At 37.2% G+C, this 13796-nt stretch overlaps 1 protein-coding gene and 1 long non-coding RNA gene across 5 annotated transcripts in view; one reads left to right on the forward strand and one right to left on the reverse strand.

Moving 5' to 3' along the window:
• LOC117283006 overlaps positions 1–848 on the forward strand; it is a 3118-nt gene extending 2270 nt beyond the window's left edge. For all 4 annotated transcript variants that reach the window (XR_004513989.1, XR_004513991.1, XR_004513990.1 and 1 more), the window contains exon 3: positions 760–848. This is a non-coding gene — a long non-coding RNA (uncharacterized LOC117283006). The remainder of the gene's footprint in view (positions 1–759) is intronic.
• LOC111873357 (superoxide dismutase [Cu-Zn]) lies at positions 7–12472 on the reverse strand. The gene is made up of 5 exons (XM_023868009.2): positions 12324–12472; positions 6299–6368; positions 5642–5747; positions 2409–2575; positions 7–1031 (listed from the first exon to the last, which is right to left on the reverse strand). Exons 1-5 carry the CDS (start codon positions 12428–12430, stop codon positions 765–767), a joined length of 717 nt encoding a protein of 238 aa, XP_023723777.1. The 5' UTR covers positions 12431–12472; the 3' UTR covers positions 7–764.
• Positions 12473–13796: the final 1324 nt, after the last annotated feature.

Raw genomic sequence — 13796 nt, forward strand, 5'->3', positions numbered from 1 at the left:
AAAGGGCCCAAAATCGAACCTTGTGGGACTCCATGTCTCATTTTACCCCATGTTGATGAATCATTTAGATTTAGCTTTGTATCAGTAATTACGACTCTTTGATACCTGTTACTAAAGTATGATTCAAACCATAGCTTTGCTTTACCTTTTATACCATAGAATTCCAATTTCGACAGCAGGACCTCATGATTGACACAGTCAAAAGCCTTTTCGAGGTCACAAAAAATACCTCCTATTAAATTTTTACTGTTTAATGCCTTGTGAATTTCGTTTGTTAGCTTATATATAGCTGAATCTGTTGAGGTGTTAGTTATTATCTTTATTATTAATTGGAAAGTATGGACCCATATTATGTATATAAATTCTAATGACAAAACAAAGAATCCCTAAAGCACTGGAGGCAGAATTGAATAAAGAAAGACCACCAAAACATCCAATATTTTTTGTTTTGGATGGCAATGTTATGATGCACCAAGAAAGAGATTGAAATCTAGCTTTATGGTTGCTGAAAAATAAAAAAGATAGCAGTAACATATCATCTAAAGGCTCCTGTAGTTTACCATTAAGATGAAAAAGTCACATAATAATTATTCAGTTTGGTCTTCTGAACTTCTGAATTGTGAAGTGTTTCTTCATTTTATAGATGTAATATGGTTACCCCTCAAACCTGTAACAATATACATGTGAAGCATAATAACAGTGAGTTTGGTTTCATGAAAAGAATTACACAATTCCCTTCTCATTTCATTTATCTTCTAGGTGGTTTAGTTGTTGACTGCTTCTACAACACAGCAAGCAAGTCGACCTCCGGCATTCCCAGTCTTGAGAGATTCTTCGTTGCCACCTTTTCCAAGATCATCTCTGCCTGCATGGACCACAAAAGCACGTCCCACAGCGTAAGCCACATTTCCAGGATACAGTGAGATGTGACTGTCATTTATCTGGTGAGAAGCATTGCCATGTTGATCTGCCAGTATGTTTCCGAAGTCTCCTGCATGGCGAATTTCATCTTCTGGTGCACCGTGGGTATGCTACAAAATTGTATTGTTATTAGTAGTGCAATTGTGAGTAAGAAAACGGTACAGTATATGAAAAGAGAGAGTAGCATCACCAATACCATAAATACAGACTCTGGTGATTGAAATTTAACCTACAAGATATAGGTAACAGTAACCAAGGAGACGTGATGCTATGTTGTCCACTGAAGTTTACTGATGTTGTCACATGGTAGAGCAACTCTAAATGGGGAGATTGGAGATTGAATTTATTGACCATTTACATGTTGTAACTATAAGTCACTATAATACTATTGCCAATTTCCACACTTTGCAAATCACTACAGCACATGCCAAGTCTCTTCAGTCTGCTGCGGTCTCAACTAGTCGTTCCCTGGTAACGACTCCTAACAGTGGGGATTCGTCAACTGCACTGACCAAGTTGTCTCTTCACAGGTTCCCACTGACTAACTTCTAAACTTGTCCCATTGAAAACTCCATGGCACAGACCACATAGAGAACACCGTTTATTATTATATTCCAATTGATTCCATGGGAATGTGTTCCTTAATAATGGCTGCATATACTTGCTTATGACTTTGTTGCCTAGAAGCAGATGTTCTTTTGTTGTTTGTTTTGAGGTTGTTATCCAGTAACGGTCTTACACTGTACAGTATTTTGGATGAATGTACTGATTCTGGTTTTCTTGCTCCTTGTTTCCTGCTGGTAGTTTGCGTAGTTTACTCTTGACCTTAATGATGGAGGCAGTATATTTCTCTGAACTTTTGGTGACCTTCCACTGGATTACATGCCATCACATCCCATAAGTTAGTACACTATATAGTCACTGCTGTGACAATGTCAAATCCCACAAGTTTTAAGCAGTTTGGCTTTTTATTGCCTTAGTCTCTTCATCCCATTCCTAAGTGTCAAAAGTTTCTCATTAAATAGTCTGCATATAAGAACTAGAAAGAATCTTTTTTAAGTCCCTGAAGTTGCCACAGAAAATCGTTGAAAATGTGTGACCTGCAATATTACATGAAAACAAATGTTCTCTTTGGTTTTTGCACACTAATTGTTAACAGTATTTCCAAACACAGTAACGTAATGGATTATAATCTAAAAAAAATCTGTGGCTGTTCTGTGTATTTCATAAATTCAACTGTAGCACCATCTTAATCTTTCAGAGCAAGTAATGTGATGTGAAAATACAGATTTCTAACAGTGAAACTGGAAAATATTTTTGTGTAAAAAGTTATTCAGATTTAACTCATCTTTCTCTACACAAATAATATATTCTACACATCTTCCATTCATATTCCTACAATTATTCATTTTTATTATTTTTAAAGGATGATTTTTATGTATGGGACTATTTGCCAGGAAATGCAAAACTACTTATGAACAACCTACATTGTATGGATTGAAATGGGGGCCAGCTGCTTTACAGTCATCACCAGTGTTGCCATCACGATGAAGATGAAAACCATGTAGTCCTGGTGGATTCAGTCCTTGTACTGTAACACTTATTGCAACTGGATCATTCTGGGAAGACTGGGACAGATGTATTTGTCCAGAAACTGTAACAATTCAATATTTGCATTATTTGCCATAAAATAGAATGCCATTCCAGAGATACCCATTTTTATGCAGGGTCAGATTTGCAGTTGGGTTCCTAGGGCAGTCAAAATGTGAGGCTTCTAGCAATAATGAAAACTTAGTTTATGATATTTTTTGTTATTTTTATTTCTTATAATAGCTAAAAATACAAATTAACTTCATGATTTTAGAGAAGTGAATGGCTCAGGAAAATCTGTGGATTCTGTTTCTATTTTATGGAGGTCCTGGTGCAATTACCCCAGTCACTGTGCCTAAAATTTGGACCTGTTTTTACGTCTGCTTTGTTATAAACCAATTCTTGAAACTTAGCATTCACAGATAACAGTGTATTACAGATTCATCACCTCTGTCCGTATACACATCACCATCATTCATTCGATTTTGATGGAACTTGATGTTGTATATCTTAGTTAAAATTTATCGAGTCAGGTGGCTCAGTCAGTATAGTGACTAGGCTGTTGGCTGGATGACTGTTGAATTAGGGTTCAGTGGGTTGGGTGGAGAGTTTTCTGTTCACCACTATATCCAGGATGGATCTGAGGCTTAGCTGCTTTTCTGCGGGTAAAGTGATCAGTGTGAACCTAGTGTGCTGGTTAATTAAACTAGCCACAGAACACCTTTAGCTGAAATTTATCTAATATATTTATTTATGTAAATTTAGTTACCCTTTTACCTGAAATCACAAAGTTTAGGTATAAGAATGTTCAGGTTTTAGAATGGCAACAACAGAATAAGCGCTTCATTTTACAGCAGTAATTTAGTATGTGTGCAGGGCTTGGTCTCTCAGCCTAGGGGAAGACCCTTTTTTGAGGATGTTTGAGGACAGGGTGCTGAGAATTTTTGGATCTAAGATAGCAGAATTAATAGGCCAGTGATGAAAATTGCATAATGAGGAGCTACTTAACTTGTACTTCTAACCAAATATTATACATAATAAAACAATAAAAAATAAAAAGAGGTAAAGCTGTCCCCTGTAACAGGCCATGGAGGCCTATAGGGTTGTGAGACTGCCATATTTTCTAGACAGTCAGCTCACATATGGTGGTGAGGAGAGAATATGATGGGCAGGCATAGAGTGTACATGGGACAGACTGAATTGAGAACTTAAAGAGATAGAGACAACTTGGAAGACTTAGAGCTAGATGTGAGGATAATATTAAAATGGTTCTTAAAGAAATAGTGTCTGAGAATATGAGGTCAGTTTTTCTAGCTCAGGATAAGGTGAGTAGTGGGCTCTTGTCAATGTGATAAATTTTTGAGTTCCATAAAAGATGGATAATTTCTTGGCTGCTCAACTGTCAGCATTTCAAGGTGTGTGCTCCGCATAGTTAGTTAATTAATTGTAAGACTGCCAATTTGTGAATTTCTAACATCTGTAGAAAGCTGGACACTTCATATATGCTGCTATGATATTTGTTTCATCACTGCATAATGTTGTATAATTCCGTACTTCAACTGTTATATACATGTCTATGAAAAATGACTTAAATTTTATCATAAGCTGTCGCTGGTAAGCACAGGATAGGCTGCATATTATATAATTGTTTGTGTACTGCAGATGATTCAGCACATTGCTGTGGATTTACCCATGAAGAATTCTTGGAATAAGATACTCCTATTGTTCATCTGAATCATGTAATTGTCCAAGGCTGAAGTTAATTGAGCAGACATTAAAAAAAACTTTTGCCTCAAGTTAATTTGCAGTTAAGTGTATCTTCATTTTACTGTGACTTTTCCAGGCTTGTTTATTTTATTTATTCCTTTCTCTATACCGATTCTATCAGTATCCGAGATTATGCAGCGTCAAAGGGTATTATGATTAGTGAATAATGAACTGGAAAGGATATGGAAGGAAGTGATCATGGTCTAATTTGAGGTACTATCCCAGCATTTTCCTGGAGGGATGGAGGAAAATCGTGAAAAATCTCAGTCATGATCGTCGGTTTTCCAGCCAAGATTCAAACCAGACACCTGCCAAATACTAGCCAGAGGCATTGTGACTTGAGTCATCTTGTTCTGAAACAATCTGGCACACAATAAAACAAAGTTACACTTCATGTTGATTCATAACTAAAGGTAAAATAAAAGTAAAGTTTGCCCTGTGCTTCATTAAGCGCCACTCCATGAAGACACATGGGTGAGGGGAGATGGGAGATTTAAATAACTTCAAACTTAACCTCAGGTCTGGATGGAGGTGAGTGGCCAGATTCATGCCATGTCTTCTCTTCTCCCTGGACAAAACCTCGTTACCCACACATATAGAGGGCTGGCTGTGCCCAACAGCCAGTTTGGATGCTGTTAAGAAAAGAGAAATCTCTTTTGGCCCTCCTGCCCTGAAGTTTAACCCTCCAGTGTATCCTCCAGTCCATAGCCAAGTCACTATACTGACAGTTATCCTGCTTAAATGCATCTTTATAATATTGTTACTTTCACAATTAAGACTCCCTATGACACATTAAGTTGCCGGTCACGGTAGCCGAGTGGTCTAGGGCATTCACTGTCTTCGCTCGCTCAGAAGCCGGGATCGTGGTTTCGAATCCCACTCAGGGCATGGATGTGTGTGTGCGTTTTTCTGTGTTTGTCTACAGGTAGAGGCCTTGCGATGAGCTGATCGCTCGCCCAAGGAGTCCTACCGTATGTGTAAGATCTAGAAAAACCGAAGTGAACGGAGTTCATGGAGGTAGGCCTAGGCCCACTGGGGCTGTAGTGCCAAGGAAAAAAAAGACACGTTAAGTTACCAGCTAGTCTGAAGCATGATGGCTTGTATCAACAGGCACGTTATGGACCTGTGCAATTCTCCTCAGCAATGGATTCCAGTTGCAAAGTTAGTCCAGTTAACATTTTTCTCTCTGGCATGTCTGCTCTGTTGAAAATATCTTCTCCAACATTATAACTCTCTTAAGATTACTGTCTTCTCTGATATGATGGTGGTAGAAAGCTATCAATATTTCAGAGGAATCTGCTACCTCCATCTTCAAGATAGAATCACAGACTGTAACATTCTGTTCACTGCTTCTGGTGTTTACCTGTAGAATCCTTAGAAGCAATCAAGTTGCAGATAGCTTCTTTAGACTGCCTGAGCTGGGTCACTGGAGGACCTGACTCATAGCCTGCCTGCACATTGCCTGCATCCTGGAATAAATAAGTAAATAACATTAAGATCACAGTCTTCTTCGGTGTGATGCAGTGTTGTTTGGTAGATATGGGTATGAAAATTTTATTGTGACTCAACTTCTAGAACAAGCATTGTGCTCATGATTGTTTAAGGTATAAATTTTCATGTATTTCAAGTGTTGTTGCTGAACATGAATTATTAAATATTCTTCTATCAGTGAAAGAACCAGCTTCCAAAATCCTCTATTTATTTAACCAAAATGGCATGATGGAAAATGTCCAAATTATCTCTCAGTTTAGTAACACATCTTTGCCACAGATATGTAGGTGTACACTTGGTTGTCGACTTACGACTGACTTCCGTTCTGACTGACAGGTCGTAAGTCGATCTGGTCGTATAATGGCCATATATTTATTAACAGTATTTTTTAACCTTTCTAATCTTTTTATCATCTTTATAATTTATTTTTAAAAACTTTTACATTTTAATCATCTTTTATTTTTTATTTTTTTGTGGCCGTAAGTTGCATAGGTCGTAAGTTGACGATCAGGTGTATATGTAAGTATACCTGTTGTAGATTACCATGTTCTGGACACTGGGCAGAAGTCACAGACAGAAACAGTAACAACATCAGAACCCTGAGAAGTAAAAACCACATAGTTGTGAAGTGTTACAGATCAACTAACGTGCATAATGGAAGAGTGGACCATAAGAATGAAGAATTATGGATTAATACAAGTTAGGTGCCATGGCAGTTAACAGGACTGTGGAACAAATGAAGAAATTTATAACTATAAATCCACCACTACAGGATTTTATGCAGTACTGTCATAGAAATTTATGAGGACATGTTTAAGGAATGAGTTTTGTTTGGATAAAAGAAATATTAAACATATTCTTCCAGAGCAATAAGATATTTTAGGAGATCTGTAAACAGACAGACAGGCTCTGTTCTGTAATGTTTCATAAGTGGGTCAAATACTGAGGACATTATTTTTGAGAAAAGAAGTCATGTTAATGGGGACAGGAGAGACTTATCAAAATGGGGGATGGTAGGGTCCAGAAAAAATCATCCCCTGATCCTCAAGTTTGTGGTTTGCATGAGGCTAACCACCTCACCTATGGTAAGAATACACGTATGTGTTGTAATTGTAATTTATTTTGAGTTCCAGAAGATCCAACAAAACTGGTTACAAACCATAGGATATAGAACATGTTAAAATACAGACTAGAACATGTCAATATAAACAAAATATAAAAATACAATACAATCATAAACACAGTTAAGAAATTATTTTAGCTCAAAAGAGCATGTCACAAATATAAAGCAAAAAATATATAAATTAAATAAATAAATAATATGAATGGCAACAAATATTATCATAAATACAATAAAACTTTTATGCAGATAGACTCATATAATTAGTATAAGATAACATGCAAATTAATTTAAAACCATTATTTACAACATCATTCATTAACACTATAATACTCCTCCAAGTCATAAAAACAATGAGTAATCAAATATCTTCTTAGAGAAATCTTAAATTGCTTGTATTTCCCAACCATCCCCTTTATTTCAAGAGGCAAATTATTAAATAACTTTATACCCGTAAAATAAACACCTTTTTGATACAGTGTTAAGGTGGAAGTTGGGAGATATAAATTACTTCTCTGTCTTGTCTGGAGATTATGTGCATCATGGTTAGTAGTGAACAGTTTACTATTCTTTGATACAAAGAGCAAAACTGAATAAATATATTGAGACTTCAATGGTAAGATTCCTAGCTGCCTAAAAAGATTTCTGCATGAATGCCTATTACTATATCCTGTCATTAAACGAACTGCTTTTTTTTGTATCAAAAAGAGTTTCTTGGTATTAGTTGCTTGCCCCCAAAATATAATTCCATAAGATAGTATAGAATGAAACAGAGAATGATATATCTTCACTAATGATGAGCCTGTGTTAAGGAACATAATGATGGATTCCAGATGGCTTGATTCTAATAAAGACAATACCACAACCTGGGGAGGAAACACGCAAACCAGGGGCATATGGCAGTCATAACTGAAAAGTAGGCTACGAACGTGAGAGGCAAGCTGCCGAGACAAGACACTCTGGACAGGCATACATTTATGAAAATGGATGACACTCCATGTGAGGTGAAATAATATGCACCGTAATAACATGGGTGTAATAGAAACTTTAAAGGATTTTATGTGGTTTTACCTTGAAAAGAGGACTACAGCATGTGATTTTAACATGAACTAAGACAGTGTAGCAGTTTTAATACAATTTAATAAAATAATTGTAACATATCAGGACTGTGTTTTTCTTTGTGTCTTTGATCAAAATGTGTTTTGTGACACTGCTGTTATGCAATACTGTGTTTTACTTTATGTCCTTATTGTGCTCATTATGAATGTATGTATATATCATTATTTTATGTTTATATTATATTTGTATCTTGACAGGTTCTATATCCCATAGGTTGGTTTGACCTTGTATGGATTAACAGAATGCAAATAAATGAATAAATGAATGAATGAACACCTGAAGATGTCCGTTTGGGGCTGAAACATGTAGTGTCAAGGTGTATACTGTTAAACTAAAAAAAAGGGGGTGGTGAATGGAAGAGTGTTGCAATATTGACGGACGATAAATAATGGACGTTAAATCCAGATGACTTATTTGGGAAAATAACTGAAGAAAGCTTATAAGGACAGTGACATGTCTTTCTACTTGCTAGTTGAGAAAGAGTGGTAACATACTTTGTGGGCTTGCAACAAGATTGACACGTATATGTTGAAAATAATTGGCAGTTTTTGATTTATTATTTTCTTGCGTGAAAATGGTGGGGAAGGTAGGAGATTCATTTATTCATTCATTTTTGTATTGTATTCTGTAGATCAAAATACATCAATATATGACATGTCTAGCTGCATCATTATCAAAATGCATTAAGGATTATGGTATAAACTTATTAGAAATATAGCTTCTTCTATACATCTGCTTATGAGTAGTGAATATTACGGAATTCTTCATTGAGATGATCTTCCAATGAATAATAGTATTTTGCCCTGACCAGAGACTACTTAAATTCCAATACAACTCAATGAGGTGGGGTACTACTTGCATTTTAAATTTTATTACGATGTTCATGAGGAGACATGACCTTGAAAATACTGAAGAATGTGTGTGGATTGAAAGAGGATGACCTAGTTAAACAGATGTAGAAGACACTGAATGGCAAACTGTGCCTAATTGAGGCACCTGATGTGAAGGTAACAAAGGATTGTGCAATTTGCTCCAACTGAAAAGTGAAAGGAGGCAGAAGAGAAACATCGTTTTATTGTGAAACATGTCCAAGGAAGCCATGACCAGTGCTGACATCTGTCTTGAACTTATGAACATCATCCTCTCCAAAAGAAACATAGCTCTGAGATTATATCAAATACTTATACTTTGTAAGGTCTGTACATATTATAAATTGTTTAGCCATCTCCAAAATTATAATCAAAGAACTGGGCTTGATTTTATTCTCTGAAGAATGATAGCAAATGCATTAACGCCATTCACTGTATGTGTGGCTAGTGTAAGCAGTACAGTCCGTAAGAATATTTCTCACAGTATTGATGGAACAGGAATTTTGATCTTCGCAAATCATATTTTCATCATACAATATTTCTTCCATTTTATGCATGTTACAAAGAAGTAGCTGCAGTTAACTTGCTCTTTGGAATTTAAACAAGACCAGCAGGAACCGTTGAGGTATGCAAATGGGATCGTGAAGGGTAAAAAGAATGGGCATGTCACCCAACTCAAAACTGGTGAAACTGTAATAACCAACATCAGTGTATTATTGAAGCCTTTGCGGATCATTTTTCTTCTATTTTTGACTCTCTCTCTCTCTTCTTTTATTATTCCAAACAATGCTCTTTTTATTCTCCGGTTTTTTAAACGTTCCTTCGATATCCGATCAACCTCTCAGCCCGTCAGTCCAGATGAAATCCCCAGCTTTAGCATCAACGGTTGCTCAGAGATTTTTGCCCATATTTGTAATATTATGTTTTTACTAGGGAAGTTTCACACTCCGTGGAATCAAGTGGCTGTCGTTCCCTCTTTTTTAAAGTACCAGGGCTCTAGTTATTAATTACAGACCAATTGCAATTTTAAACCAGTTTTACAAAAAATTTGATAGTATTATCCATGATCAGCTCTGCTTTTATTTTAAATTGAAACTTTACGCATATCAACATGATTTTTATTAACTCAAAGTCTATTATAACCAATTTACTTACTTACCTAAACTCTGTCACAGTTTGTCAGTTCACAAGGGCAGACTGAGTCGATTTTTTTAACCACAACCGAGCCTTTGATAAAGTTCTTCATTATCTTTTTTCACACAAACTGAGTAATTTTGGACTCTCTGATTATAAAATTAATTGGTTTCAAAGTTTCAAAATTTTTTGTTATTTGCTTTTTAGGGAACCCTTCCTCAGTTTTTCCCATGCTGTCAGCAGTGCCACAAGGCTCTAAATTAGGACCTCTGTTGTTTAATATTTTGCCTAGTTTCTACTCTTTGCTAATGATTTAAAAATAGTATGTGTCATAAAATCTGCCAAGGATCTTAAATTGCTACAATCTGATGTAGACCCTGTACAGAAGCGATGCATTAAAAATTATATGAAAATCACATTCAAAACAAAATTTCTTTTACTTGTAGCATGGTTGGTTGAAGCACTATTCTACAAGCCGGAAGGTCGCAGGTTCAAGTCCTGATGAGGTCATTGGATTTTTTCAATTGACCTAAGCCTTCCAGCTGCACTATGGCCCTGGGGTCGACTCAGCCTCTAACAGAAATGAGTACCAGGAATATTCTTGGGGGGGGGGAAGGGCGACCGGCACGTAAGGCTGACAACCTTACAGCCATCTGTGAGCCGATTGTCTAGAAAATGTGGGACCCTCAACGTCTCACAACCCTCTGGGCCTCCACGGCCAGTTACAGGGATACCTTTGCTTTTTACTATTACGTTTTAAAGCTGTTAGGGTAAATTCGTTTCATCTCATAATTTTCCTTCTTTGGATATTGTCAAATTAGAGATTTTTCGCCGTTAACGTCAGTAATGTCTCAGTGTTTAGCCTTTCAACAAGGTGCATCACAGCTGCAAACAACATCTTCAGATCTCTGGACGTTTTCAGTAAATAAAACATCTCCCTTGAGGATTCATTTTCCTTTGTTTAATCCTACTGAGTTAATATAATCATCGTGTTACCTTTATTATTTTATTGTCTAGTATTAAATTTTATTCTAATTCTATTTCTAATTCTAAACTTAGGCAGGCTTTTCTTATAAACACCTTCATTTCTCGCCTGTTATAGGCCACTCTTTGTTGGCAAGCACTTAAATAAATTTATTATTATTATTATGTGGCATACCTTAAACCGTGCGAACTGTTCAGAGGTAGAAATCAAGCTTTTGTCCCCACCTCCTGAATATTTGGGTTAAATCGAAATGGAAACGAAAGAAATAAATTGACCAGTATAAAAGAATTTGCATTATTTTTTAAAAAATGTAATCCTTCTATCCTGAATACTCTAGGATGATTCGTAAGAATGCCCTTAGGCGGTTTAAACATAAGAAAATTTTCTTTGTGCCTTCGGTTGTGGGGGGAAAAAATATTCCCGATGGTGCCCATGCCTCAAATTTTTTCTCAAAATGCTGTTATGCGAATTTTGTGTTAAGCTGTGATGTCTCCCACCAATAGACGTTCTGATTCACCTAGTATGTATAATACGATGCGCTGCCTCTATCGTGGTAGTGAATCAAAGTACTTGAAAAAATAAATATAACTAACGCGAGGACAAAACAGCAGCCGGGTTAACAAAAGGGAACAGAAGCTTAAAATATAGATTTTAAAGCGCGAAAATGAATTAAATAGTGCCCTTTTTCTATCAGTCAATTATTTTGCGTGTGTCTGAAAAGAACATATGTTTCAGTTCTAGAGTGTATTTTCTTGTTCTCAGAAGACACAACTTGAATGCAAAAATATGTTCTGTCATTGTATAAACATAAACGTAAAGTTATCCTTGTAATAGGGCGTGGAGTCCCGTAGTGTTGTGAGACCTCGAGGCTATCACATTTTCTAGACAATCGGCTCACAGATAGCGGCGAGGTCGCCCTTACACGCCGGCCGCCTTTTACCCCGAGGAATCCTGGTACTCATTTCTGTTAGAGGCTGAGTCGAACCCAGGGCCATAATGCGGTTGAAAGGATTAGGTAAATTGAGGACTCCAGTGACATCGGGAATCAACTCGATCTTCCAACTTGTAGCATAGCGCTTCAACCAACTACGCTACCGCTTGCCCCGTACAAATATTAAACGGAACGAAAAATATTTCAGAGAGGAAAAAAACAAACTTTTTATACCTCTTAATTTACACGATTATTGTTTTCTTTCCAGAATCCTGAAAATATGGTTCTAAGCCGAACAAATTGCTACCAAAGGTTTTTACTTTACATTTAATCGGCTGCAGAATATCGCCATGTTTAACAGTACATCTGTATAATCTCTTCTACTCTATCACTTACCGTGTTTCCTTCATACTGACAGAACTTCCTCGAGCTTTTGTAGCAACGACAGGTACCATATGCAGTATGCAAACTCCGCGACAGAAGAGAAGAGTTTGGTCTCGCATTCGTATCTTTTTCTCTGTCTCTCTCTCTACAGCTTCGTTGCACAACGACCCGTCTACCCTTCGGCTTGTGTAGAAAGTAATTTCAATAACAATTAGGCGTAGTATCCAAGGAAGTGAACTGACACACTTGTTCGGTACTGGTGCTGGCAAAGTGTACAGTTGCCACAAAAATAGTTAGGAATGCCTTTGTACTGTTGGTTACTTTCTGTGTAGATTGACGGAGAATGAAATGATAGGATGTGCAGTCTGGAGTATGTGTTGATTTTTGTTATTTGTAATTTTGTAGTTCAGATTTATAGCATCGAATGACAGGATGCTAAGCGAGCAATGAATTGCAAAGCATTTGGAAAGAAGGAGTTAGAGATAGGGCATACGAATCCGAAATTAAGATGGAGAGACTGAATAAAACTACAATGAAAATCAGGGTAGTCCGCCTCCGCCACGAAATTCGAATGCGGACCTCTGGAATACGAGCCACTGTCCACTTGGCAGCGACGGCGCGGAGGAAAAGAAAAACGCTCTTCTCTGTAAGGTATCATTTTTTTTAATTCGCTTATTGGGGGGTGGAGTCCAACTGGGTCCACTCGGTACGGCGGCCACTGATTGGCTTATTGTAGCCTGCCCCGGGTGATTATGATGATGGAGTCTTTGGTGGAATGAAGATTGGCAGGGGAAACCGAAGTACTCGGAGAAAACCCGCCCCAGCGCCAATTTGTCCACCACAAATCCCACTTGACCAGACCCGGGATCGAACCCGGCCCGCCGCGGTGAGAAGCCAGCGACTAACCGCTTGAGCTATGGCGCGACCTTATAAGATGTAAGTCACGCATCAACCCGAAATCGTGCCAATACGAAAAGGAAAAATTAGCAGTTAGCTTAGGGCAAATGTAGGATTTGGGGTTCTGCAGTGTTGGTTATGAAGAGTTCTGATTCTGAGAGAGACCTCTTCAGTTCATGGAGAGGCTATTAAGAACATTTTCTTTCAAATCTCAGTTTTAAAATTCTGTATGATCAGATTCAATTGAAAACAAACTAGAACAAGAAGAGAACAATTATTCACACAGGCCAGAAGGGGCTAAGAAAAGAAACATTCTAAATACCTACGAACATCATTTCCAGGACAATTTTCCCATATCTTGTGGTTTTCGAAATGGTTATACAAAACGGATTCTTATGCGTTGTTATAATAAAATATGTCGTAACTCGAGGGATATTTCACTGATTTTACCCAAGTTTTACTGGGTTTTCACCTGGCTTGCTCGTCCGCCCCGCGTATTTTAGGCTATCTATAGATGATCGCCGAAAGTTAACATTCACGAATTGAAAATTTGGAGGCAAAGAGAACCCGTAAGAAATGTTGCACAGA

The sequence above is a fragment of the Cryptotermes secundus genome, unplaced genomic scaffold (genome assembly GCF_002891405.2).
Source record: "Cryptotermes secundus unplaced genomic scaffold, Csec_1.0 scaffold2171, whole genome shotgun sequence".
NCBI classification, from domain to species: Eukaryota; Metazoa; Arthropoda; class Insecta; order Blattodea; family Kalotermitidae; genus Cryptotermes; species Cryptotermes secundus.